This window comes from Alosa sapidissima, chromosome 14 (assembly GCF_018492685.1).
Source record: "Alosa sapidissima isolate fAloSap1 chromosome 14, fAloSap1.pri, whole genome shotgun sequence".
Classification (NCBI taxonomy): Eukaryota; Metazoa; Chordata; class Actinopteri; order Clupeiformes; family Clupeidae; genus Alosa; species Alosa sapidissima.
This window is the reverse complement of record NC_055970.1, coordinates 33,150,150-33,177,124: the sequence shown is the minus strand read 5'-3', so window position 1 is coordinate 33,177,124 and position 26,975 is coordinate 33,150,150. Positions and strand designations below refer to the sequence as shown.

The following is a 26,975-nucleotide window of genomic DNA, read 5'->3' as shown; positions in this document are numbered from 1 at the left end:
CTCCTTAAAATGACAGTGGCTAACCTGCCTATTACTCTTTTTGATTTGTCTGGCGCATGGTTTTGCGCTCGGAGAGCTATACATAAAAAAAGCTCAGATTCCTCTGCATTTATGGCTCAAGCCTGCTTATCGCTCAGGCTTTTCACAGCCAAGGAGGGTAATATTTCCAATTCCGACAATTTATTGCAGCGTTGCAATGGGATTTGAACCGCTCAAGCAAGGCTTGTTTCCAGTTGCACAAACATGTTACCTGTGTGTTTTTGTTCCTTCTCAAATATGAAGGGGAAAATTGTTATATACACTGGGCACTTTTCTTAACATTGACATCATTAAACAATGGAGTCCCCTTAGCCTTAACTCTGTGTGAACGAACGCTGTGTGAAATGTGAAGGTGGGAGGTAGGACATGCCAGGAGTGATTAGCCATTTAGATTGTTGTTGTGCCTTGCACATTACACTTGCGTTTTATCGTGAAATTGCCATGTACTGCTAAAGAGATACTAGTGTGAGCAAGTCTAACTTGATTTCATTTTTTGTTGTTTTTAAAAAAGAAATGTGGACCAAAAGTGTTGTATTGCCTCTCCTCTGCCAAAAGACCAGGCTTGCACCCACAGAGTGTTTTGCTTGTATGGCCAAGATCATATTTCCTTCATGTTAAAACACCTTTCTTTGTGCCCAGATTTTTCCTTTTTATTTATTTACATCTCTGCTTCCTTCTGGATTCGCCCGTCAAAACACATGCTGGCTGGAAATTTACGTCCATATGTAATCTAAGATATATTTGAAAATATTGCGGGGCGAACAGTAGTGGCCACGGAGACCTCCTGATATTTTTGTTGGAGCTTTGTCAGTTTTTCTGCGCAATAATGAGAACCATGTGTTTCGCTGGCTGAAGAAAATTAGCGACCTTTCATGTGACCCACCTGTCGTGCTTTCAACACCGATAATGCTAACCTCATGTCGCCATTCGCAGGAGCGCGAACCAACTAGAGCGAGAGTTGGAGATAAAGACTCATGAGGGACGAGAGCGGGCTAGAGGGACAACACATGGAAGGGAGGGACAGAGGACTGAGAGGAGGAGAAGGACAGATGTACAGTATATCATGCAGTGACTGCCGGCCATGTTCGACACTTGACAACATCAGACTCAGACACAAACAAAAGTCTGCGTCTCACAAAAACAGTTTAGTGTAAATAAAACAAACAAGTTGGAGTAATTGAAACCCTCGCAAGGAGTCGTGGGTTCATCAGTGGTGGTGACAGTGGGCTTGTGTGTGTGTGTGTGTGTGTGTGTGTGTGTGTTTTCTGGTTTCCTCCCCTCTCAGACGCTTGGCCCATGGGCCGTCTCGAGTGTGGTTATTGGCCGTGGTGTGAAGGTGAGGAGCCGCTTCGGTTTCGCATGGCCTGTGCCACACTGTAATGAGCTCCGCGGGCATGATTGGAATATAATAACTGTTTCACAGTGTTTTTCTTACCCCCCCATCCGCCCCTGCGAAAATTTAAAACTGCGCACTGAAACATGGGATACATAGTACGGCCCGTGATGTAAGTTGTTATTACTGGAGATGTGGAGTAGGAAAATTGGGATTTTTTTTCTGGAAAAAAAGAAAAATTCACTGTGTGAGGAGAATTATGTCACAAAGGCGACATTGTAGCCAGTTGGGTGGATTGCGGCTAGTGTTTTTTTTTCTCTTTCTCTCTCTCTCTCTCTCTCTCCCTCTCTGCGCTCCTCCTTGTTCTAGACATTGTTCGGCCACCTTCTGAGTGTTCCAGCCACAGACTGAGGGGTTGACGTCATGCGTGTGTCATTCTCTTGCGCTGTAATCAATGCACAGCGGGCTTATAGACTCAACTTCATAATGGAAACAAATGCATCACATACTGTATACACGTGTGTGTGTGTGTGTGTGTGTGTGTGTGTGTGTTTGTGTGTGTGTGTGTGTGTGCCCTGGCGACGACTGCCGCCACCACCACTTTAAAATGGATTTTTCTTTTTTTGAAACTAATCATTGGATCCCTGTAGGGTGGATGGAGGTTCTGAATGGGTCCAATAGGTCTTGTGTGTTATGACAGTCTGGCCTGTTCTAACGGAGCGAGAGAGGCAGGGGACACGGTGACAATGTATTAGTCCCCCCTGTACAAGCATGTGATGTGGAATGTCTCCATGCCTCTGTTACTGCCTCCATAGATGGGAGTTTTTGAAGCCATCCTCTGTAGTGTGGGATGTGCCTCTGAAAGAGGCCATCTGATTGCCTGTGTACAATAGGGGTATCATGGGCAAGGACGTGCATCTAATAGTTAAGCGAAGAACCATGCATCCCCTCTTCCACGCTAATTGAATTCGGCACTAAAATATGCTGGCAGGGGCCCTTACCTTGTTTGACTTATTTATTGCCTGACTGGAGAGGTAATTTGACCTCCTCATTTCAAAGGCTCTTTTTTTTCTCCAGAAAAAGAGTGTTAAACTCAATTACGTGAGCGATCAGTGACTCAAACACTACATTTGTTTTCTCCGAGGGGGAAAGAGGGAGCTGGAGAGAGGAGAATAACTCAGATTCTGTCTCTCCCTCTCTCTTTCTCTCGTTCCCTCTCTCTTTCTCTCCGTCTCCATTTCACTTACCCTCTCTCTGCAGCTGCACGGCTGAGAGAATGGGCAGGAGAGTGCCCACGCAGCCCCGGCCATGTCACGGGAGATTTGTGTCCTCCCTCTAAATCATTTCCCTCTCTAGAAAATTAAGATCGCAGAAATGTTCTCGAGCCCATCATTTTTTTGCCATCCCAAATGGGCTTCATTTGCATTCCCACATGCGGCCATTAATTGTGGGGCTTTGCCGAGGAAAAATGATTGCCGTGATTGTAAATAAAAACCCGGGGTTAGAATGTTAATTGTTTCAATGGTTAAAAAGAGTCGAACGGGGGGCTGACACAAAGCATATGCAGCAATCACTGTCAGATTTAGAGCCCTTAACCGTGTTGTATAGCTACAGTGCCACTGCCTCGTGCCTTTTCCAGGGCAGCAGAGACAGAAATTGTCTACAGGAGTGTGTGTATGTCATGGTTAGCAGTGTGCCCACCGCCCCCCTCCCCCTCCAGACGGCATACGAGCCATACACGCACTTTATAGCTCTCTTATAGCTCTTGACATACACAAAAGACCGAATGTCAGTCTGTTAGGGTTTTTATCCTCCATGAAAGAAAACATTGCACATTGGATATGTTTAAAGTTAATACACAGTTGGACAGACTAAAGGGCACAAATTGAGTCGGTGTATGCTTTGCTGAGTACCCTTTCTGTCTGTTCATTTCCTTGTTTCGCTCTGCTTTAGTCTCACTGATTCCTTTCGATTAGGATTAAGTCTTTAATCTTTCTGAAATACCCACATTTCTGTGTGTGTGAAGCCGGCCTGATTTAGAGTCCAGCACACCTCGGTCTGAGGACTACACAGGAGGCATTCTTCTGGTCGTCCATGATCTGTCACTTCGAATTCCCTCATTTAAATGTTATCTGAACTTTCGCCGGGAATGCAAACTGTGACGATTTTAATTCAATTGCAAATGTAATCTGTGAAACCGGGGGAGTGAGAATACACAGGGCTTTGTGTCGGCCTGAGCAAGAACAACACAAATCATTTGCGGACACCGATGTGCCATGTTGTAACCTGATCATTTATGGATCAATTGATTCCATTCTGGTTTAATTCAGCATGTGATTGACTTTCAGCACAGAGCTTTCAGAAAATCTCCACATTAAGGCATAGTCATTTGAATACAGATGCTCGCTCCATAGACCCCGCCACGTAGAGTCAGGAGACAATTGCAGGTTGATTATGCTGCCACTGACAGAAGTTGCAACTCCTTTGTACAACAGAGATATTTGCATTTAAATGCTCATTGTGCCCCCTAAAGCCTAATGACTCTGATATTCAAAACTGGTAACTGGTGTGTTGTCTGGAAGAATAAATTGTATGAAGTATGGACTTGGGAATCAGGATTTTTTTTTTTTTTTAGGAAAGGTTTGGAAGTGAGTGCTTCTGCAATTTTAGGCTTGTTTTGATTTCCCCCCCTCTATTTATTGATGCTGTTTTGTAATGCTATTCCCGTTTTTGTTGTGGTGATGTGGTTATGTTGATGGACATTGTAGGGTTTGTCTTTTTGTCTGACACATTTCACAATGTGGCATATTCAGAATCCATCATCCAGTGCATCATGGGCTTGCATTTGTATACATTTGTGTGTGTGTGTGTGTCTGTGCGTGTGTGTGTGTGTGTGTGGTAGTTTTATGTGCTTTTGTCTGAATGTGTGTGAGTGTGTGTGTGAGTGTGTGTGTATGTGAGTGTGTGTGTGTGTGTGTGTGTGTGTGTGTGTGTGTGTGTGCTCACGCACATATTGTGTGTGTGTGTGTGTATGTGTGTGTCTGTGGTGCCCGTAGCGGAGTGATGCTCCCGCTGATTCTAGGCTTTGGGGCTCTTTCCTGTAGCACTCAGCGTGTCTGCTTCCTCAAGGGAATGACAGACCTCTCTAGTGTCGCCACACAAAGCCAAAGGTTTCTTTGAGGTGTTAAAAACTTCCATTTATGCATTCCCTGGACAAAAAGCACCGAGCCCATTTGAGTGGGGTGGCAACACAGGCAGACATTGTGGCTACGCTTCTCTGGACCTCATTTCACAGATTCTAAAACCAGTATGTGGTGAACAGGATTTGAGGAGCTAAAATGCCCCGCGAGAGCCTGGCGATAAGAGAGCGAAATGCTGCCACTCAGTAAACTAGAAGATGGGGCCTGGAAAATAAACACATTACCTGAGAGAGAACCAGACCTGTTTTCATAAGCTTGTTCAGTGTACACTTATATATATATATATATATATATATATATATATATATATATGTATACACACTGAGACGCACTGAGAAAGAAAAGTCTTTATTTGATTGATGCAGCAAAAGGAATAGAATAGACATCAGGGAGTCTTATGTGAAAGGCAAAAAGATTTGTATTCTATACTACAGCTTTGATTTGCTTTGTTCCTGCAAGGAAGACATGAACTAGGAAGACTTACAGAAGGTTCACTGTAACATTTGGGACCACAATGTGTCTTGCGAAGCTCCAAACAATACTGAATAAATGGCACAACTCAACTGTCATTAAATCTGGAATCATGGATTATTTATGTTTGCAATTACGGAAATTCCCAGGTTTAGCAATTCTGGAGACACATGCATAAAAACAGACAGTGACTATTCCTCAAATTCCCCTAGAATCCCTTATGAGATGTCACATTCTGTGGCAAACCCAACCAGATTGTATAAGGACACACGTAGGGGCAGGAGGAGAGGAGAGAGGATGTGAGCCATATCCAGTGGCAGCGCCATATTTGCCACCCTGTTTATGGTGTAAACAGCGATGATGCGCGGCGCGACCACAATGTGCCCAGCAGCTGGCCACTGCTGTCTCTGGACGCGCTCCAGGAGCACATAACTCAGTGTTATGCTGCAGCGTTTTCTCCCTTCTTCACGGAGAGAAAGCTGCTCTTTGTGATGCGGGAGCTCATTTCTGAAGGCTGTGGCCGTATGCTCCACAGAGGCCTCTATACAGCACCGCATCGGCGAGGTCAGCCTTACACTGCCTGTGCCGGCTCTCTCTAGACAGACCGCTAAGAAACACAGCTCTTGTCTTTGCATCAGACACCACCCACACACACAGACACAGACACAGACACAGACACACACACACACACACACACACACACACACACACACACACACAGACACACACACAGACACACACACACACACACACACACACACACACACACACACACACACACACACTCTGTGCAGTGTCGCCTCTGATACCAGGTGACTGCACTGGTTGCTCTCCGTGTAGACCAGCTTTTATTAGCGCTGAAATAGCTTTATCTCCGTGCTGAATAATTAAGCCCATTTGCCGCTTCAGGACCACTCTCACTCACTCTACGCTCTGACTCTCTCTCTCTTCACCACTCTCTCTATTTTTCTTTCTCTCACACACACTCTCTCTCTTACTCTCTTGCCCTGGGCAATGTGGAGCAAGAAGTTGAATATTTGTCAGGCGGGATATTGGATCTGACAATAGCTTGTGCTGAACGAGGGGGCCTGTGCAAAGACCACCCACCCCTCCACCGCTACTGCCATCATTGCCTCCCTCTGGTCTGGTCTACATGGCCTCGTTTCAACATCCCTCCCACTGCACCTCAACCCATACCAGCCCATACCCCCCCCCCCCCCCCCCCCCCCCCATCCCAGGTCCTGTCTGTGCCCAGGCTGTCTGTGAGGAGATAACCCAGGCCCTGGAACCTGCTGATGGGGGAGATTGTGCCCTTTTGTCCCAAAAAATAACCACCTTGGCAGAATCCCCCGTTCTTAACATGTTTGGGCTAGAGGAGAGGGGGCAGGCAAGGGGGAGTGGGGAGGAGGGGGCATTGAGGAATTTCATTTGCGTGGTGGGATAATGCAGAGGTGAGGCGAAGGTGCGCTATCGGACCGCTTGCTTGCTGTGCCCAGGGGGCTGCTGGGAAGATGAACAGGAGAGCACGCTCACACACACACACACACACACACACACACACACACACACACACACACACACACACACACACACACACACAGACACACACCTCAACCCACCCACACACACACCCCTTTTCAGCGATAAATAATGCATTTCCATGCCATATTTAACCTGAGAGTATGTGCCAGGTGGCTAAGTGGCAGCGTAGCACCCTCTCATAAACATGATCTGCCCTTATTGTCTTCGCTCATAGCACATCTCTCAGATGTGCCTCACGTCCCTGTCTAGGCCCGGACGGCGAAAGGCAAAAGGGTGAAATCAGATCATCAGAGAAGCTCGCTGCACTGGGAGCATATTGTGAGGGGCTTGTCAGTTGATTGGGAGCCACCATCATATGACGGTCAAAGACACAGCGCACCGTTATGCGCCGGGCTAATTCAATCAGGGCCGTACCCCCCTACTGTACGTGAACACATGCCTGGAATTTGGAAGGTTCATTCGATTTGGGAGTGTGTGTCACAGATGCTCCTGCCTGGGCGGTGACCACGCCAGAAGAGTGTCGCACAGCTCCGCCCCCACCTCCGCTCTGCAGTCGCAGTCCACGCGCCCAAAGTGCCAAGTTTCTGTTTTGATGAAATGACTCGGATGTGTCTGTTTCGACCCTGGTGTTTTTACCACACCTAGGACAACAGAGAAAGACCTCTATTGGGCAGTAGTGGCCTTTTCCACAAGCTGACCAACTAAGGTGTTTGGGGTTGCTGTAAAAGTGCTTGTCCCATGTAGATGCGTCTGTGTTTGTGTTTGTGTTTGCGTTGTGTGCGGGTGTGATGAACGCATAGTTTCCTGTAGGATCTGCTGGTGGTGTTGATATGTGGCATATGCTGAAGCCCCACTGACCCACCACATGGGCTGCAATTGGAATTAGCAGCTTGGCTCTTTGGCTGGTAATTTGTCCAATGGCAGGGGTGCTCCAGTGGAGAAACCAGCTGGTGACTGTCATCTCTCTCTCTCTCTCTCTCTCTCTCTCTCATCTCTCTCTCTATCTATCTTTCACACACACACACACACACACACACACACACACACACACACACACACACACACACACACATACACACACACACACACACACACACACACACACACACACACACACACACACACATAGACACACACGGACACGGACACATTCTGTTTTTTGTGTTTAATGTGTTTAACTGTGTATGTGTGTGTGTTTGTAAAAATCCACAATATATTTGCATGACTCTGCCTTGCTTGTCTTTTGTGCCAGTGGAAGCAAAGAAAATAACAAGGCAGACACATGAAAAAGCCTCAACGGTAATTGTGGACACAATGATTTGGTAATAAAACTGTTGGGAAACTAATAAAACAGGCCGGGGGTTGATTGGGCTTTGTGTAATGAATCCATGATCGCCTAATTAGAGAAAGGAAGGGCCGGTCCAAAGGGAGCCACTGTGCCATTGCTCTCAGCTCCCATGCCCAGGCTGAAGGGGAAACAGCCAGTACAATTACAATAGACGCTCCCATGTGCTCGCATTGGACTGCAGGGCTTATTGCCTTTCTTTAGTAATTCGTAATACCATTATCTTATTAATCCTAATCAGAAGTATTTTATGCTCCCTCAGACAAATGATTAGCTTAAATAAGGCATGAATACAAAATGGAAGATTTTTTTTTTCGCTTGACACTTTGTCGATTTTTCTCAATTAGCATCAGATTATAAATTCAAAACACTTGCTAATTCTCTACCCCCTGCGATTTAAACAGCTCTCATTTATTAAGGCACAACAGGAACTAGTCTGGTGTTATATGTCTCACAAACGGGAGCATCATTTGTTGAATCATCACCCCTAGTCAAGACAGTATGGGTGTGCAATGTAGACTGTTTTTATTGATGTAAATTCTCTCTCTCTCTCTCTCTCTCTCTCTCTCTCTCTCTCTCTCTCTGTGTGTGTATGTGTGTGTGTGTGTGTTTGTGTGTTTGTGGGCAATGATATAGATGTGAGTGCAATGTGTGGAACTTTGTCTGACTCTTTCTTTGCTCCTTTGAGAAGCGGTATCAGGCTGTTGGCTTAAAGGCACTATATAAGATATGGCTTGCCATTCAGCAGGGTCAGTCTGTGTCCTCTCTCGCCCATTGTCACCTCCAGCCTCAAGGTTGTTGTCGTGACAATTGCATCTCCCTGGCTTTCCATCTCTCTGCCCTCTCTCTTACACTAACATCCAGAACATTCTCTTGCTTTCTTTTCTTCGCTTTTTTATGTTGTTGTGATGCCATAGCAACAAAGGTACAAAATAAAATAAAAAAACGTCACTATTCCCTGGATTTGTTTGTGCCTATTTTGTGTGTGTGTGTGTGCATGTGTGTTTTTTTACGTGCTTTCCATAGCCATGCCACTGGATATGTAGGTACAGTGCTACAGTTTGCAGTCAGATCAATTAAGCCTGACCTTAAAACCCTGTGTCCTGGTGTAATTGGCACTGCTGTGGCAGGGTAATTGTATAAATCAGATGTTAATGAGATCGCAGCTTGTTGTGAAAAACATAATAATGTGTGAAAATGAACATCAATGAGCTTTGTGCCTAGCAAGCATCAGAGCAGCCCTACACCCTCTCCCCTCTGTGGCTTTTTCATTTGGTTTATTCCATAATTATCCTATATTTTTTACTACTATATATATATATATATATATATATATATATATATATATATATATATATAATATATAATATTGCTACTGTGTATATATAATATAATATATATATATATATATACATGTTAGTATTTATAAAAAAATATATAAATATATTTAAGTATATAATATTTATATTTATGGTTTTCCTTCCTCTCATTTCTGTAGTGACGAAGGTGGAAAGATTTATGTGAAAAAAAAAACACTTTTGGGGTTAGATAATGGCAAAATGGGTGCGTCCACATTAAAGGCGCTTCTGTTTATTTGTGTTTCCCCGGTAGAGCGCTGTGTTTTTGGTGGACTTCAAGAGACGCACAGTAACAAGCCAAGCATGTTATTAAATAAATCATTAGCAGGCCGCAGACTAAGAGAGGACAGAGAGAGAGGGAGAGAGAAAGAGAGAGGGGGGGTGTAGAAACCGGGAATGAAAGAGAGAGAAATTAAATAAAACAAGCACTTTATATGAAAGTCATTTATTAGGGGAATCAAACAGCACAGGGACAGATTGATGAGGTATTAGAGAAGTGGATTGTAAACATTGTCTCGGATCAGGTCCCGCAGGGGAACAGGAGAATATCCACTGCACGTCCAGCCGGGGGACGACTGCTTTGCCTCAGCTCTGTGGCTGACAGTAATACAGCACTAAGCTGCTACTCTTCCTTACATTCAAATAATCATGTCTACCTTTCCACAAGATGAATACCTCTCTGCCTCTTGCTCTTTGTCTGTGCTTGTTTTAAGTCCCTCAGAAGAGCGGGAGTGGATGTATAAAAAATGGATTCAGCTCCTTAGAAGAGTGGCATTGGATGTTTAAAATGGATTCAGTCACCTTGAAATTGTATGAATGGAATTGAAAGAATATAACGTTCATATTCATGTTTGTCTCAGTAGAGTATTTGTACTGATTCTTTCTCTTCTTTTGTAATTGCAGGTCATTTTCATGAATTCAAAATCTTCTTACCAGTAGTCACTGGGAGTTGGGGATCAAGTCTTTCTGTTAGTGTGAGTACAGCTTTTTCCTCATTTTGTGAAATTGCTCTCCTTGTTTGTGTGTTCCGGTCCTCTTCCCAGTTTCACTCCATTTCAATTCCGTGTCACTTTGATCTGTTTTCTAAAGGCTGTTTGGCTCGACACCTTCGTTAAATAGCAGTGCGGCTGGTCATGCACCCGGCTGTATTAATAGTGACGGTCCTGTTGATTGTTGTCAAGTCATAACGGAATTTCCTCTTAACTGCATATATTAGTCACTCACAAAAGCCTCAGCACTGACAGGGGAGCTATTTCCCCCGACAGCATTCTTTTCTGTTCCGCACACAAAGCTAAATTTACAGTAAATAAAACGGCGAGACACGTTACCCAATATCCACACGTGCCATATTTATTACCCAAAGAGAAGTGTTATCAGTTGCGGTTGAGTTAGGGCTGAATATTAGGTGGTTTGTATCATCCAAATATTTTAATCTGCGTCCCGGTGACTGTGCTCGTTTTCGTTCTCATTTTCCACACACACCTCAATCTTCCCATATAGAGTGCTTTTGATGCTCCTCTCTATGCAAATGTGGGCCTGTGTTATGGGTAGTTTATGGTGGCCTGTCTCTTCAATAAGCACATTCAGAGCTATGAAGAAAGGAGCCTTTTAAGGGATTGCAGCCGCTGCCTCTCTCTGAAACCGTGCTGCTGTGCGGCCACTGCTATATTGCTACAATATGTCTTAAATGGGAGGTTTTATTCTGCCTCGGTCGTAATAAAGATCATATCTGCGGGGAAAGTGTTACTCTAGTTAATGTTAAGTAAATACAAGCCCAGAAGGTATGGTTTGTATTAATCTTTTTTCAAATGTCAGTTGGAGATGAGAGACAGGACAGAGTTATATTAAGCCACGAAGAGAGCTCTTGTTGGCCCTGCATAATGAGGTCAGGTGTGTGTGTGTGTTTGTATGTGTGTGTGTGTGTGTGTGTGTGTGTGTGTGTGTGTGTGTGTGTGTGTGTGTGCATGTGTGTTAAAAACAGATCCCAACTCAAAGTTCATGGCCGTTTACTCATACCAACACTTTATCCCCACAATTTCTCCTCAAACAGTTTCTTTTGGATGGATCATCTTTCACCTTGCCAGTTTCTTTTCCCCCCCTTTCCTTCTCTCTCTCTCTTGCTCTGTCTATCTCACTGTCTTTCTGTAGTCCTCGTCTCTGGTCATCATAGTGTGTGTTTGTGTTGTTTAACCCATCCTCGATGGCTAGGTTGTCTGTGTTGACAGAGACGTGGATCTCTTTCAGTGCTCTCAGCAGACAGAAGGCCAACTGAACAAAGACCCCGCAATGATTGCTACCTTTGTCTGCGTGCCTTGTCAGTCTTGCTGAATTGCAGCTGCCATTGGTAGTACAGACAGATGAACATGAGGCAAATATATAATGATAAATGCAGGGCTAAGGGTCTGCAGTCCCCATATTTAAGTCATAGCCAGACTGCCTTTTTTCAGACTGCGCCCCAAAACAAAAACACTTTTATTATATATATTTAAATTATATATTCGCTCGAGGTTTCTTGCTGTTCCATTGATCATTAAAAAGAGGGTGAAATCTTTTTTTCCTTTTTTTGAGTGTTTTGCGGAATGTAGGTAACAGCAGGGCATTTACACAAGGACGGTTTTGAAAGTGAGATGAGAATGAAATAGAGTAGCGGGCAGTGTTACAGCAACTGACCGCTCCAAGGCTCCAGACCTGTGCACAGTAGCAGCTCTCAGCACTGAGTGGACAAGTAGGCTTGGCCACAGAGACCCAGTCTGTTGTGTCGCATTAGGGCTGCGAACACAGATATTAACATTGATAAGTTGCAGGTTCACTCTATTTTGGGAATGAAACCGTTATTGTTGGATTGAAAATGACTGGCTACGAATGGTAAACATGGGCCCTATGTGCTGGCTAGCATCCAGCAGGGAGGGTAACAGAGTGCGCCTTGTTGGGCTACACACACCCAGGTTGGGCAAGTGTTTGGAAATGTGAGTGAGTACTGTGAGTGAGTGAGTGAGTGAGTGAGTGAGTGAGTGTGTGTGTGTGTGTGTGTGTGTGTGTGTGTGTGTGTGTGTGTGTGTGTGTGTGTGTGTGTGTGTTGCACCAGAACTGTGAGTTATACACACTTCTATTTTTAATAATTTGTCTGTAAATGTAGTCCCTCCAGATGAAACAATACCTTAAAATGCATACACACTATATTTTACCACATTTTTTTGTAACATTTGTTGAAGCTTAACACATAATGAAGCGTCACATAATACACTGGAAAATGTTATGTCCAACAAAAAAAAAAAATAGGAAGTAGGCAAACTTTTCTTGGATGGATACATTATTTTAAAGCTGTCAGGTCAGGTTAGAAACGACTGCCAGGCTTCAGCCCCAAGGGCTACGATTCAACATGGAGCCTTGTCTTGTTCATTTTAGATTGTGAATTGTGACGCTCTTCCGAGCATCCAATTCCCCAAGCTCTCCCATCAGAGAAGCCTTATGCACTCATTAATCTAAATTCTTTTGCAACTTTAATCTGCATGTTTAATTAATCATAAAACGAGGCGCTAAGGCATTTGGGCAATATGCTTCTTGTGTATGTGTGTGTGTGTGTGTGTGTGTGTGTGTGTGTGTGTGTGTGTGTGTGTGTGTGTGTGTGTGTGTGTGTGTGTTTTGCTTGCTCCTGTGCGTGCAAGCTCATTTGGGAAACACCTGAGTGTGTGTGAGCTCAGCCGCCGAGCGGATCCGAACACAGCCTTTGTCGGCGGCCACCATTCATCTCATCAAAGCAGCGGAAGCCGACAGTCATTTTGGATTTCACTGATCTCTGCGCTGATGTCCCCAGAGGAGAATGGCTCAAGGAGTCATCTGGCAAGAATTGATATAAATATCACTCTCAGTGATAATGAAAATGAATAACCTCAGGGTGGGTCTGGTCTCCCACTGGCAGACTGGCCTTTCTCATCCTCTCCTCTCTTCTCTTCTCCTCTCCTCTTCTCTTCTCCTCTCTTCTTCTCTTCTCTCCCCCTCCTCAGGGCTGACCCCCCTCCTTCATTATTGTTGATGCTGTCGTCGGTATTTTAATTTCATCAACCACTTAAAATCTCCTGTTTCAATAGCTCCCAAGGAACATAAGATTTCATCACTGTGAATTTAGAATAAGATTTAATTGTTGAAAATCCAATTACATTGTAATGAAAGAAATTCCTCGTCTCTCTCTCTGGAAACATCTGAGAGTCATTGAGTGTCACTGTAGAATATGTGTGGCAGTGAATCCTTTGACGATCCCACTTATGATCCGCTGCCTTTTCCAATGGAAAAATCCAACAGCAGCATCTGCTGGTGGCGGCTCATGAACTCACAGGCCCCACGAGGTTTTCCTCTCCTATTCTCCACTCTCCACAGGCCTGTGCACAGGTGTTGAATCTCAAGGTGACAGTCTGGTTTTTCTTTCTCAGCTGAATGTTTCCATACACACACACACACACACACACACACACACACACACACACACACACACACACACACACACAGTAGACATTGTAGCAGCAAATAACCCTGACGATGTACTAAGATGCACAAACCTGTCTGCACGACACAGCAGTCGTCAGTTTAGTCTGAACAACCGGTTGTTGGCGGTGGAGAGGCCATTGATCATCTAATAGTTGACGTTTTCTGCCATGTTGAATCACCCTTGTAAGACCTAACATCCTAGCAACAGGCTACCAAAGCTGGGGTCTTGGCCCCTGCCAAGGTTTATTGGATATATGGTTCTTTTGATGGCTTGATGTGCTTTATTTAATTCTCTGAAGAATAAAACCTAATATAGACTTGGCTGCCTTCCTTCCTTTCAAGGTGCAGACGGCACTGAAGAGACAGGAGTTTCACCTATTAGCTAAATACGGCAGAGCAACGGGACCCGGGAACGTCTCATTAATCTCCTGGCTCACCCAGCTGTGTGCGAAAGCAATGCATAACTAAAAGTCCTGTAAAAATAATTAATGATTTCAACCATGAACTTTTCTCCCAAAACGCAATGAATTCTCCCCAGCTGATAATGCGTCCGACCCAAGGGGTGTGAAACCCCATGTTATGTCGAGAGGAGCCAGTTAATTGATTCGCAAATTATTTAAAGTTTGTGGGTCCCAGCGGAGTGCTTGTTCCTAATGACGGCCATTTCTAAAGAGTTTACAAAGTCTTTCTTTTTCTTCCCACCCTCCCTGTGAGTTGGGCTGTACTGAGATGAGCAGCGCTGTCACAGACGAGAGCATCACGGAGCAGACGAGACGGAGTGCAGAGGAAGGGAGTCAGTCGGGCGGGCGCGGCCTGGTCAGTCTGAGAGACTGACAGAAACATGTGACTGTGCATTTGGCCCATGCGATCAGGTTCAGCAAAGATACAAGAGCAACTACTGACATCAGTGCCACCAGAGGCCACAACATGCCTCTGATTAAGGGGGCTCATGTAAATAAAATGGGGAGGGTTTTTAAGGCCCTCAGCTGTGCCAGTCAGTAACAATAGCAAGTATTTCCGCTTGCAGTAAAGAGAGAATGATAAACTGCCACTTAATCTCTCTTACCAGGTTTTCCTTCCTAACTTTTATTAGATTTAGTGTTTAGGTTTTTATAAGGTGTGTACAGTATATACAGTATATTTTAAAAAAATCTTGTTAAATAACAGAGACAATCAAAAAACCACACAAACAGATCATGAATAATTTGTGTACCTTGTAAATGCTTCAGTCTGTTTTTTATGGACTCTTTTGCATGTTTCTCACTGTATTACTGAAGACAGAGGACGACTCCGACTCCCTCACTCACTCGCTCGCTCGGAGTATTTTTGGAGTCGTAATGGGAATATTTATAAAGAGGCCGGGGGAGCCGTGGCTTCCTTGTTAAAGAGATATGTTTATGCTGGCCTTCACAAATGGCGAAATGAGACGGCGCTGAGGTCATCGTTGCATATCAAAGCCATCTCTGCGAGTGTGGCTGGCGTCTGATCGCACGTCTGATAGACAGAAGAGTAGCATTAGAGGAAAAAAAGAAGAAACACTCTGGAGTTGGAGGTTTTCTTTTCTCCTCCTCACCATGTCATGTTTGGCATACTGGAGCGCTAGTGAGATCTGCGTGTAAGTTTGGATTTCATTCACGAGGCTGCTCCCCTAAGTGGCGGTAGTAACCGTTTTGAATTAAAGGCAAGATAAACCCAACTGGATTCGCAGAATGAAAACCAAAAAAAAAGAAAAATCTTCTGTAGCATCCAAGTGAATCATCTCAGTTTTCTTTTTTACTCTTGCCATATGTCAGATGTTTAGTTTTGTATACGGCAAAAAAACTGCTCATGTGTTCAGGATGGCAGTCCAATTTCAGATGTGGCAGTTAAAAGCTACAGAATGCATCTTAGTGTAATACCTTATTTGAATCACTCAACATGAGTGTGACACCCAAAGCTAATGGTGTTTGACCTGGGCATGGTGTGTAATGCCATTAGTTTATAACTTCATTGAATCACTACAACTCACTTAGAACCTGAAAATTAAGACTTAGCACTGTGATATTTGGCATATATCACTAGTTAGAAGCACAGCACTATCGCCCTTGGTGACTGGAAGCCTTTGTCTGATTTTTTTTCGGCTGCATGAATTCTAGCCAAGAGGGTTAAAGAGGGAAAAAGTAGCACCTCAGCTCTCGACTAGGGTTGGGTGGGTGTGGGAGCCTGGGGTGGTAAGGTGCTCCGTCTGCCCCTGCTAAAGTGGCTGCATCTGGGCAAGGCTATCAGTAAGCCCCCTCATCTGGCCTCCATTAGCTGCCACTGTCATTCAGTCACACAGTGTCGACCTGATTTAAATAAAATGAAATGAAGATAGTTGTTTCTGCTCCCCTGGCTTCAGTCGTTTCCATAAACATATGCTCGGTGCCCTGCTTCCTTCCATCTTATTTATGACTTTAATTTGTTGTGTGGGCTGCGCTAGAAATCAAATTTAATACAATTCTCCCAGGGACCCTGTCATATAATAACATGGTAATTTCTGTGTATCCTTTTGAAAAATGAGGAAATTAATTCTTCCTGACATGTTCTAATTATTCCGGTGTGAGCGGCAAATCCATGCCGGCGCTCCCCAACCCCCGAGGTGTCGGAGGCAAATGGCTGCCGCCGGGCACCAAGGTGCTAATGCTGACCAGCAGTGCGTTTAATTTGAAACATGAGCAGACACCTTCCAACACACCTTACTAATGTTGGAGTGCTTCACACAAATTAATTCACTTCTCATCTGCCAGCCCAGTGCTTGGTGGGGGAGTGGGTATAAAGATGGGACTCTAGCACTGGATCAGTTAAGGTGTGTGTGTGTGTGTGTGTGTGTGTGTGTGTGTAAAAATGTTTGCATGTCTGTTGGGACTAACTTCACCATGTCTTCTCATCTGACAGTGTGTGGACATGGGGGACACCCTTGGGGATACTGGTATCTTAGCTTCTCTCTCTCTCTCTCTCTCTCTCTCTCTCTCTCTCTCTCTCTCTCTCTCTCTCCTTAATATTCCCACTGCTGTCAGAAGCCCTTTCACACCCACCCCCTGTTGAACAGTGAGGTTTGAAATGCTAATTTAATTAGACTGTCATTGGCCAGTCTTAAATACTGAATTTTATTTACCGCAGCCACAGGGTTGATTTTGAGTCCTCATTTCTCAAGGCCATGATAGTGAGACAGTGAGAGTCTCCTGTCTGTCCCCTTCTTCACCGTCTCCCCTCTCTGTCTGACCCACTGCTGATCCAGTCAGCGTTTTGTCCAACTGCAGCACCTCCCTTTTCCCACAGAATATGACTTTACGGGAACATTTGGGGGGGTAGGGAATGTCTATTTAATGTTGAGCATTAAATAGCTGCATAATTTCCGTTTCAACAGCATATCAGCAATAGCTTATCAGCAATTATTCTACAAATTTACTGTTCAGTAGGTTCAGAAGACATTTTATTTCAAGTGTTTGAATAAAACCAATTGGTTGTGTAACCTGTGCTCAGAATATGGTTATTCCATTTGCAAACACAGCCCTATGAAGTGTCTCCATTCCTCACCTCTCCTCCCTCCTTCCCTTCCCAACCCACAGGGGCCTCCCCATAAATCTACTCCTCCTGGGATCATTGATTAATTAATCGACTGAAATTAAGATACTGTAGTTGTTCCTCTATGACATATTTTCTGAATGACAAGGCAATTACACCAGGAGGTTGGTTTATGTTCAAAAAGAAATGTAATCGTCGCGCAACAAGGGGATCTTAATATCGTTCTCAGCCGAGAGCCGAAGCCCTTTAATGTGAACTTTCTTTTCACACCCTAGAGCTGAGCTGAATTTAGATGATTAAGCAAGAGAGGGATAGCCATTCTTTATGGGTATGTGTGTGTGTGTGTCTGTCTTTGTGTGTGTGTGTGTGTGTGTGTGTGTGTGTGTGTGTGTGTGTGAGAGAGAGATAGAGAGAAAGATAGAGAAAGAGAAGAGAGAGGGATATCCATTCTGTATGGGTATGTGTGTGTGTATGTGTGTGTGAGAGAGAGAGGGAGGGAGAGAGAGAGAGAGAGACAAAAGGCTGACTCCATGCAGACAGGCCCTAAACTGGCCATAACATCCTCAATTAAACCCTCCCATTGACATTCACCTCATCTCACTGAGTAGTCATTGAGTGGTCAGGTGCGGTGGAGTCAGCACTGGAGATTTCATAATTAGATGGGGCGTATTATTGGTACATCTCATCACTCAATCCCCCCTTGTTTGGCGGCCACAGGGACAGGCGGAGATCAAACAGGGCCTGTGGATTGTGTACGCTACTGTGTAATTAGACACAAGCAGCCATTTGTATGTGGAAAAACACGTGTAGGCCATTATAACCTTTTTTCCCCACTAATATTTGTTGGAGGAAGGCATTCAAAACATCCAGGCATTTGAAAAGGAGAAAATATACACTTTGTTTCTTGGTCCCTCTCCTTCTCTCTCTCTCCTTCCTTCTCTCTCTCTCTCTCTCTCTCTCCTTTTCTCTCTGTCTGTCTGTCTCATTCTTTCTTTCTTTTCCCTCACACCAATTATGCACTGTATCTAAGGGGCTGTGACAGGGCAAAAAACAAACAAACAGAAATTTTTGTGAACCTTTGGGTCGGGTTAAAACCACAGTGCGGTAATTGATTTGGTGTGTGCTCTGCAGGCCCTGCATGTGCCTTTGACTGCGGAGGAGAATAGAGGACTCCAAGTTTGGTGGCGTAATGCTTCTCGGAGAAGAGTAGGGCTTTATAGTCTGTGGGTGGGGTCCCCGCCTTACTCACAGTGGAGAGGCGGAGGCGTTGACACGGACGCTGTGTGCACAGGGATTATCGGCCTCTGCACACACACACACACACATGCACACACACACATACACACACGCACACACATATATACACATACACACACACGCACATGCATGCACACACACACAAACACACACACACACACACACACAAACAAACACACACACACATAAACACTCGGGGGCTTAATCAGTCCCATCTTGGCACAGAAAGAGTCACCATCACGGTGGAAGAACTGATGCATGGCACCCAGTGACTGTTGCTGCGCTCTTGCATGTGTGTGTATGTGAGTGTGTCAGTACAGTTACACATCTTCTCCTCTCCGCGTTCTGAAGACGCGGCCACTATGCTTACACAGTAAAGTGTTTTTCATCTTCCCCCTTTTTTAATCTCCTTTTTATACTTCTCCTGCTCTCCCTTCTCTCTCTCTCTCTCCATCTAACATGGGTGGCCATTATGAACCACACATCAGCCAGAGCTGGAGAGGGAGGGAGGGAGCGAGGGAGGGAGGGAGGGAGGGAGCGAGGGAGGGAGGGAGGGAAAAAAGTGCTCTTTGCTAGTGGGAACTGCAGGGGCTGCCCGTTAGTTTCCATCCAGAGCGCGGAGCAGCCTGCCCTGCCTGCCTTCCTGACGAGCGAGGCAGGGGGAGGCCGCGCTCCCTGCCAAGGCGCACATGGGCTGCGGTGGGGAATTAATTCAGCAGTCAATTTGACTGAAAGTTCGAAAATCTGTGCTATGTTAGGGGGGACGCTCAGGAGCTGTGTTAATAGCTAGCTTGTTGTCCATATGGTACTGCTTTAATGGAGCACATTTGTTGCAGATGGTGGGAGAGTGGCGTTGGTTGGACGGAGACGCTTCTTGGCAGGGGTCGATTCCACGAGAGGAAGGGCCTCGGCGAGCTGCTTGCGCTGTCTTTTAACGCCCGTCTCTGTCCTCCTTCACTCTCTCTCTCTCTCTCTCTCTCTCTCTCTCTTTTCTTTTTTCTTGCACTCGACAAAACATTGCCCTTGAAATGTGGCCTGTTCTAAATTTAAATCTTTCAGCCCCCTCTCGTCCCTCCACCCGACACACCTCCCACTCCACACAGCCCGCGCCCCACCACCACCACCCCCACACCAGCCAAACCCAGCTTGGCACCCCTAGCCGCTCGGAGACACAGAGAGAAGAGCAAGCACATTGTGCCTCCGTCACTTTTTCCTGCCGGCCGTCTCCAAACCGCACCTCTCCCCCAGCCTCAGCCCGCTGTTGTCTCCATGACCACAATGGGGCTTTCGGGAGCAGGCAGAGCTAAGCTGAGGTAGCAGGGGAGGGAGGGTGGGAGAGAGAGAGAGGGAGAGAGAGCGATGGGCATGACGACAAAGATGAGAAATGAAGAGAGTGGGTGGGGGAGAGAGGGAGGAGAGTTGGGGAGAGGAGTTGTTGGAGCGCTGTGGTGGCTGAGCAGAGTTAAGTAAGAGAGAGAGAGAGAGAGAGAGAGAGAGAGAGAGAGAGAGAAGGAGAGAGAGAGAGAGAGGGATCTTACCTCAAGGGTCTTGTTTTCTCTCTTCTGAAGTATTAGCTGTGGTGCAGTTCCATGTCTGGATGTTGACTGATGGGTTTGCATAAAAAATATTGTCGTCTCTGACTTCATGCATTTCCCATGTACGCATCCAAAACCTTTCTTTAGTATAAACAAATGTTGTAATAATTTCCTTATTTTAATTTTCACTGTTTTTTTTCATATTATTATATATATTTAATATGTATTTAAGATTTTCCTATGTATATTATGCTATGATAGTTGACTTTGCTTGATGTTCATGAGCTATTTTGCTCTTTTCTCTTGGCCCTTAACAGAAGAGTTGTGTGAGTGTGTGTGTGTAGTGGAGAATAGGTGAAATATTGGCTGACCTCAAGTGTGTATCTTTTGTGTGAGTGAGAGCGAGAGTGAGAGTGTGTGCATGCGAGCATGCGTGTGTGTGTTTTTAACACTCCTGGGTGAAGCAGTGAGGAGACACGCTTGATTGGTCATGCCGCGTTCATACTGTTGTTTTCTCACGTTGTCACTGCCGGCCAAAGCTTCTGCTGCTGTGGACGCCACCCGTCTCCCTCCTGCGTTAGCCGCCTTCGAGCCCTGGGCCTGGGACCCCCCCATCCCCCTCTCCTCTCCTCTGCTGTCCTCTCCCCTCCACCCTAGCGTCCTCTCGGCAGTGAGAAAAGTGTCGGTGGAGGCCCGGAGGGCCTCACGGCTGCGCCGGCCCTGCTAAGTGCCTGGCTGCCTGTCCACGGCCTGAAAGGCGCAGTGTCCTTGAGTTCATGCTCACTCTTTCCATTCTCTCAGAGGCTTTGTCTCCAGAGTCCCGGCGCTGAGCGAAGCGCCACTGAGAGATGAGTTCAGGCAAAGACACGGAAGAGCCGAAGGGAGGGGAGGGGTAGAGAGAGAGGACAGGGGTGTGTGTGTGTGTCGGTGGTGGTGGTGGTGGTGGGGGGGGGTGTTGTTTGGCAAATTACGCTTATGTCACAAAAAGCGAAAGCGTTTAGGACCAAGATGCTGGCTGTGTCTTACTGTGATGTGTGTTATGCATGAGGATGATTGGGAGGGAGCAGGATTTGAAAGCATGGGAAAAGCACTAATTAGTTGCAGCACTGTTTGAATTTCTGCTACCGACTATTGCATTTCTCAAAAAAAAAAAAAAAAAAAGGCAGCCTGGGGAAAATGCAAAGACTGTCTGTCACAAGCAGAGGAGTGGGTACAGCGGGTACAGCTCTGCCCGCTCCTCCTCTGTCGTCACATCGGTGCCACACTTTCAGCAATAGCATAAATGGATGGAGTTGAAGCCTGACCAATGCCATAGGCCATCAGAAGTGGACAGGCGTATCTGGTCCCCGTGGGTCATGGGTGTGTAATCAAAGTGAGCCTCATTTTCACTCTGCCTTGCAGATGTTATTTTGTCACTCCCCTTGTGTGTCCTACACTTGTCCCTCAACAAAGCATCTATGTCATTTATTTGGTTGTTTTTACGCAAAGGCTTTTCAGAGAGATGAGAAATGAGTTGGAGTTGGGTGGGGAGGGGAAGGGAGTTGTGGGGGGTGCTAGGCTAATAGAATCCTGCCGTGTGCAATTGCTGAACACGTGCTCCCAAATTTGCGGGCGAGGCTTCTGAACGACCTCTGTGCGCCGTGACATCATGACCACATCCTTGCCCGCCTCCTTGGCGGAGCGCGCCGCTGCTCTGGTCGGCACGGCTTAGGGCTGGGGCCCCTGCGGTCAGGCTCCCAGAAGCCACAGTGGCCCCTGCCACACATGGTCTGCAGCTGGACCACCACACGACGCTCCTCAGGGGGACCGCAGCGCTCCACTCGCTCGCTCCCTCGCTGGCTGGCGGGGGAGGAGAGCCCAGGGAGGGGCCCTCGTTTCACCCACCCGGGGGCCCCTGCTGCACAAACCCTCCGCAGTCCGTAATGATAGCGTATCATCCGAGCGCAGCTTCCAAGCCGCTACGCAAATGCTCGTTGTTCCTGACGAGGAAGCTGTAATTAATGTCGGTTGAAAGGATCCAGTTTCTGTTTTGTCGTTTCTGTAGTGGGCTAACACGTAGCATGTAACAGGGGCTGGAAGCGGAGGGGATGTGTAAGCTGATGTGTGTTTGTGATACTGTGCTGCTACTACTGCTGGTGTTGCTGTTGTTGTTGTTGTTGTTGTTGTTGTTGTTGTGTAGAGTTAAAATGGCTCTCTATGTATTTTTCCTACCAGAACCCCAAACGCTGACATGGAGGGCTTTCTACGTAGCAGCTTTTTACTGAGGTCAGTTGCTTTCTGTTGTAATGCAGGGGCTAGGGGCTAACCTCATTTGTCCTATCACACACTTAGCGCTAGGCGCTAGACAGAGGTGGGGGTGTGTTTACATTTGTGCTGTGTGTTTGTGTATATTAGGGATATGCATCCCAGCTGTACGTTTCTCATATGTGTGTGCGTGCGTGTGTACAAGTTTTTACATGAGCACAGTCCCTCACACAAAGAGTGTACGACTCAGCATGCTGCACCATGTGTGTGTGTGTGTGTGTGTGTGTGTGTGTGTGTTTTGGTTGCATCAGACAGGCAGGTTGTAAACACGCTCTGCCTTCCGACTGAACAGGCCACATGGGCCCGGTGCTCTCTGTGCCTGTACAGATGGAGCTCTTCTCCTCCCTCATCCCCACTGCATGCCTCTGTCCATCCGCCCGCCCGCCTGCTCGTCCCCTGACACACTGCACAGGTGGTGCCTCGGGGTGGGGGATGGCACACACACGCACGCACACACAGACACACACACACACACACAAACACACACACACATACACCACTTTTGATTTACTAGTTTCCTGTTCCTGTTTTTGTGTGTATTTTTTTGTATGTGTGTGCACATGTGTGTTTGTGTGTCTGTGTATGAGTGTACTGCTTGTATGGTGTACTCGACCGCAAAGTCAAAATGAGTAAGGAAGGCACATTTTGTCATCCTTTCCTGTGACTCTAATTAAGAATCTGTGCTGTCAGTACACAGAGGAAGTAAATAGCAATGGTTATATTCAAACGTCGGCTGTTGCCTGTGCCGAGCCACCTTCTCACAGGCTTGAGTGCTGAACCCTAATTAGCACTGTCTCATTATAGGCAATGGCAACATCTGCCTTTCAAAGCCTCTGTCAGCCCAACTTTACTAAAGCTAATGAATCCGCTTTGATTTTTGTTTCAAAAGGTCATTTATTTGATTGAATTATCAACCTTTTTTAAAGATCCGTTGCATCCCAGGCAAATAAAGCAATGTTCTAATGATCCCTTCTAATCACACTCACGAAAAAAGAAATAGAATTGTAGGGATTTACAACGTTTGTTTTTAATTCACTACGTGTTGTTAGCCAGGGTTAATACTTTAAAGTTGTTGTTAACTTTTCTCTTCTCCTTGAACCCTTAAAACTCATTTTACATGTTGGTTCATTTGTGCTGTCAGGTCAGTTAACATGGGCAGCTGCATACCTCACTACACAGAAGTAAAGGCGAGAATAGACTCAGCAAATAAGCTTCTTTTGATCCCTCCGTTAAACATTACCACATGTAACTAACATTTACTAGATTTGGTCAGATAGGCTGTCTCTGATTGGTTCTGATTCGCCCTGTCCTCTCTATTGTTCTCTGGACGGCTGCGCTACGTGCATTGCGAAACACAACACTGACTCTGACCTCGGGGAGCAGGATCATGGCGAGCGCGTGGGATTATTGTCAGCATGTTGCCCTCATCCATTTCCCCTTTCCCTCTAAAGCCACAGAGTGCAGGATTGAATTTGACTTGAGCCACCTGTTGAAGGAGACCCAGTTGGTCGGATAACTAGCCTCTGGGCTGGGCTAGGAGAGGAGGGGGGAGAGTAAGAGGATAGCCACGTTGCCACAGTTGCTTGTAGTGACCATGACACATATACTTGGTGTGCAATGTACACAGACACACACATACACAAACAGAAACACACACACACACACTTACAGATATAGGCCACACAATCAGCAAATGTGATCAAACACAAAATGCACTAAATGTTTTTTTTTTAATTATTATTATTTTATTTTAGTCTAAAAAAAACAAGCAGCAACTAAAAGGGATTTCCTTTTGTTGTTTGTTGGGGTGAGAGTGGGACAAGAACACTAGGATTAATGGGAGTAAATGCATCATTACGGGCCTAAGCCACATCCTTCTGTCAGTGTCTGTTTTAATTACATGAGAGGCGCCAGCGTAGTGCAGCGATATCACGCACACGCACAGGCCATGGGGGGAAGGAGGAGGCTCCAACAATCAGGGCAAGATTAAAGGCAGGCTTTGCCTCAAGGTTTGCCCTTTTGCTTGGCCAGAGCTCCCTGTGTCCTGGGGAGACAGAGGAGAGAGAGAGAGACAGAGAGAGAGAGAGAGAGAGAGAGAGAGAGAGAGAGAGAGAGGGATGAGATTGGGTGGGGTGAATAACATCACAACATCATTTATTAAGAGACTAAATAGTGTCAAAGGGCTTCTGTCAGTGCAATTATGTGCAAGTATGACAGAAACGGCGTCTCATGCCTCCATTACTGTCTATTTCTGCACGGTGCCTGGTTAGGACATGTTGTCTTGTCTTTCAGCACCCATAGCTCTGGCTTAGAAGACACAAAGTGTGGCCCTAATGAGGAGAGGTCTCAGGGGAGGGTTTCAGGAGTCATGCTCAACACAAAGACAGGCTATTTTTGCCTTTTCAAAGATGACTCATTGCTTTTGTTCTGAGTCAATAGTCAGGTAGATCAGAAAAGTGATGATACATTTCTTGCATGCAGCACACACATGTCCTCACATGCCTATCATTTTGAAACACTTGAACTGTTCAAAGGTAACAGAAAGTTTAAAGTTGAAATGATGTACAATGTTGCCTCTACTCTAGTAAGAACAGTGGCACCTTATTTTGAAAGTGCAAGTCATGATGCCATTTTTTAAAATTATTTTAAATGCAGCTATTTGAAGCTAATTTGCCTTAAATAACTCACTCGACACAAAGCACATGTGAACATTGGTCAAGGTAAAGAAACAGATGTGAGAGGGTAGAACAAATTAATAATAAAGAGAGAGAGAGAGAGGTGTAAGGGAAAGAAAGAGGAAGAGAGAGAGATGGAGAGCTGTGGAAAGAGGAAGTGTGAATGGATAGAGGAGGAGAGAGAGGTAGGTAGAGAGCCATGGAGAAGGTGAGTAAGACTGAGAGAGAGAGGGAAAGAGGGGAGGGAGAGAGAGAGACGTCTCCTGCAGTCCCAGGCTAATCCCTGTGGGGAGACCTCCTCCTCCATCTCTGCCATTATTTGATGTAATGAGAGGAGAAAGTGTGTAACACGGAGATTGTTAATTAATTTAGTTTAACAAGATGAAGATAAATGAAGCACACTGAAGGTTGACTAGGCAGAGGGGCCTACTTAGCGTCCCCCCCCACACACACACAGACTCTCACACACTCTCTCACACACACACACACTCTCTCACACACACACACACATGCTCCCTCTCTCTCTCACAGCCACAATGGAGCACTTTTAAAAGGTGCAGAGAGGAGCCGAGTTGATCCAGCCCCTCTGGGCCATTCGGAGGCGCAGCGCTGTTAGCCTGGCGTTTGATTACGCGTTTAAATCATTTACCTCCGCCAAAAAACTCATCCCCCAAGCCTTCCTCGGGCCTCCGTCATGTCGACGCTGTGACTAATACCCCCCTGAACTCCCGGCTCACAAACTGCGCCCGAGTTTGTTTGACATTTAATTGGGGTAATTCAATCAAACTCTCCCATGCACTCGGGCACTAGCTTATTCGCCGCGCTAGGCAATTTATCGGTTGATATTATCTTCTGTGGTAAGTTATTTTGTTTGTCATATTCAGTTACTTCGGTGACTTGGAGGGATGTTGGGGGGGGGGCTTTTTTGACAGCTTGGAATCAGTTGTTGTCAGGGCAACTGTGATCTTTCCTCCGCCCCTCTGCCCCTCTCCCAGAGAGGTGAGGTAAAGAAATAAATGGTGGGCTGTTTAAACCTGATCCGCCAGGCCTCAACATCGAGGGGCCTCCCCATGTGCTGAGGATGGTCCAGTGTCGCTCCATCCTTTCACCATATGAATGGCAGGAGGCTAATTCGGCTCTGTGCTTGTTTGAGCGCCAGCGAGGGTAACTCAAGGGAGGGGGGGGGCAAGAAAATAGAGAAAGGACACTTTTTTCATCCACACCCCTTTCAACAAATCAGCAGTCTATCAAGGACCTTCTCGCCAGACAATTCTCTTCAGGCCTGCATGGCAGCACAGACCAATCATTATGGCACCCATTCTCCACTGCTTTATTCCTCAAGTCAGCCACAATAGTGTGTTGATTGTGTGGACAACACCAGAACAATTACGTGCTCTGTTTTGGTGGCAAGGCAGCATTTTAATGTCCGATCCTCAATAATGGCCTCATTATCATCATTCTTCGAGCCGGGGCCTCTGGAGAAGGAATGGCTGCTCCCTGTACGTCATTATTTTGCAAATTTCGATTAGCTCATCATGTTGTCTGTGCGGCTCCAATCGCGGCTAATTAAGGCCCGGGCCGAGCTTCACCCGCTGGCCCCTCCGGCTCGTCGAGTTAAAAGGTAGCACTTGATAGGCCAATAAGATGAGGGAAGATGGTAAAAAAGAAGGGATTAGAGCAGTTGCCGTAGTAACTCCAACTTCCATCTGCGAGGGAACAATGGACTTGTGTTCTTCCACCACCTTGGCGTTGAAAAAAAGGGCGAGAGAAAGAGAGAAAGCTTCTGCACTGAAAGGACAAGACCCTTTTAAAAAAAAGTGGAATCCTGGCCTAATAGGCGCCTTGGTGTGAGTTGTTAGCCAGGAGCACTGGGGGATAGGGGATGAAAGAT

At 46.0% G+C, this 26,975-nt stretch overlaps 1 protein-coding gene across 6 annotated transcripts in view; it reads left to right on the top strand.

Moving 5' to 3' along the window:
- sox6 (SRY-box transcription factor 6) overlaps positions 1-26,975 on the top strand; it is a 169,147-nt gene that overhangs the window by 16,145 nt on the left and 126,027 nt on the right. For 5 of the 6 annotated variants that reach the window (XM_042061754.1, XM_042061755.1, XM_042061752.1 and 2 more), the window contains exons 3-4: positions 10,192-10,262; positions 22,320-22,370. In XM_042061754.1, the coding sequence (XP_041917688.1) occupies positions 22,336-22,370 (35 nt within the window). In that variant the 5' untranslated portion in view covers positions 10,192-10,262; positions 22,320-22,335. The remainder of the gene's footprint in view (positions 1-10,191; positions 10,263-22,319; positions 22,371-26,975) is intronic. The other variant, XM_042061756.1, reaches the window with a different exon arrangement.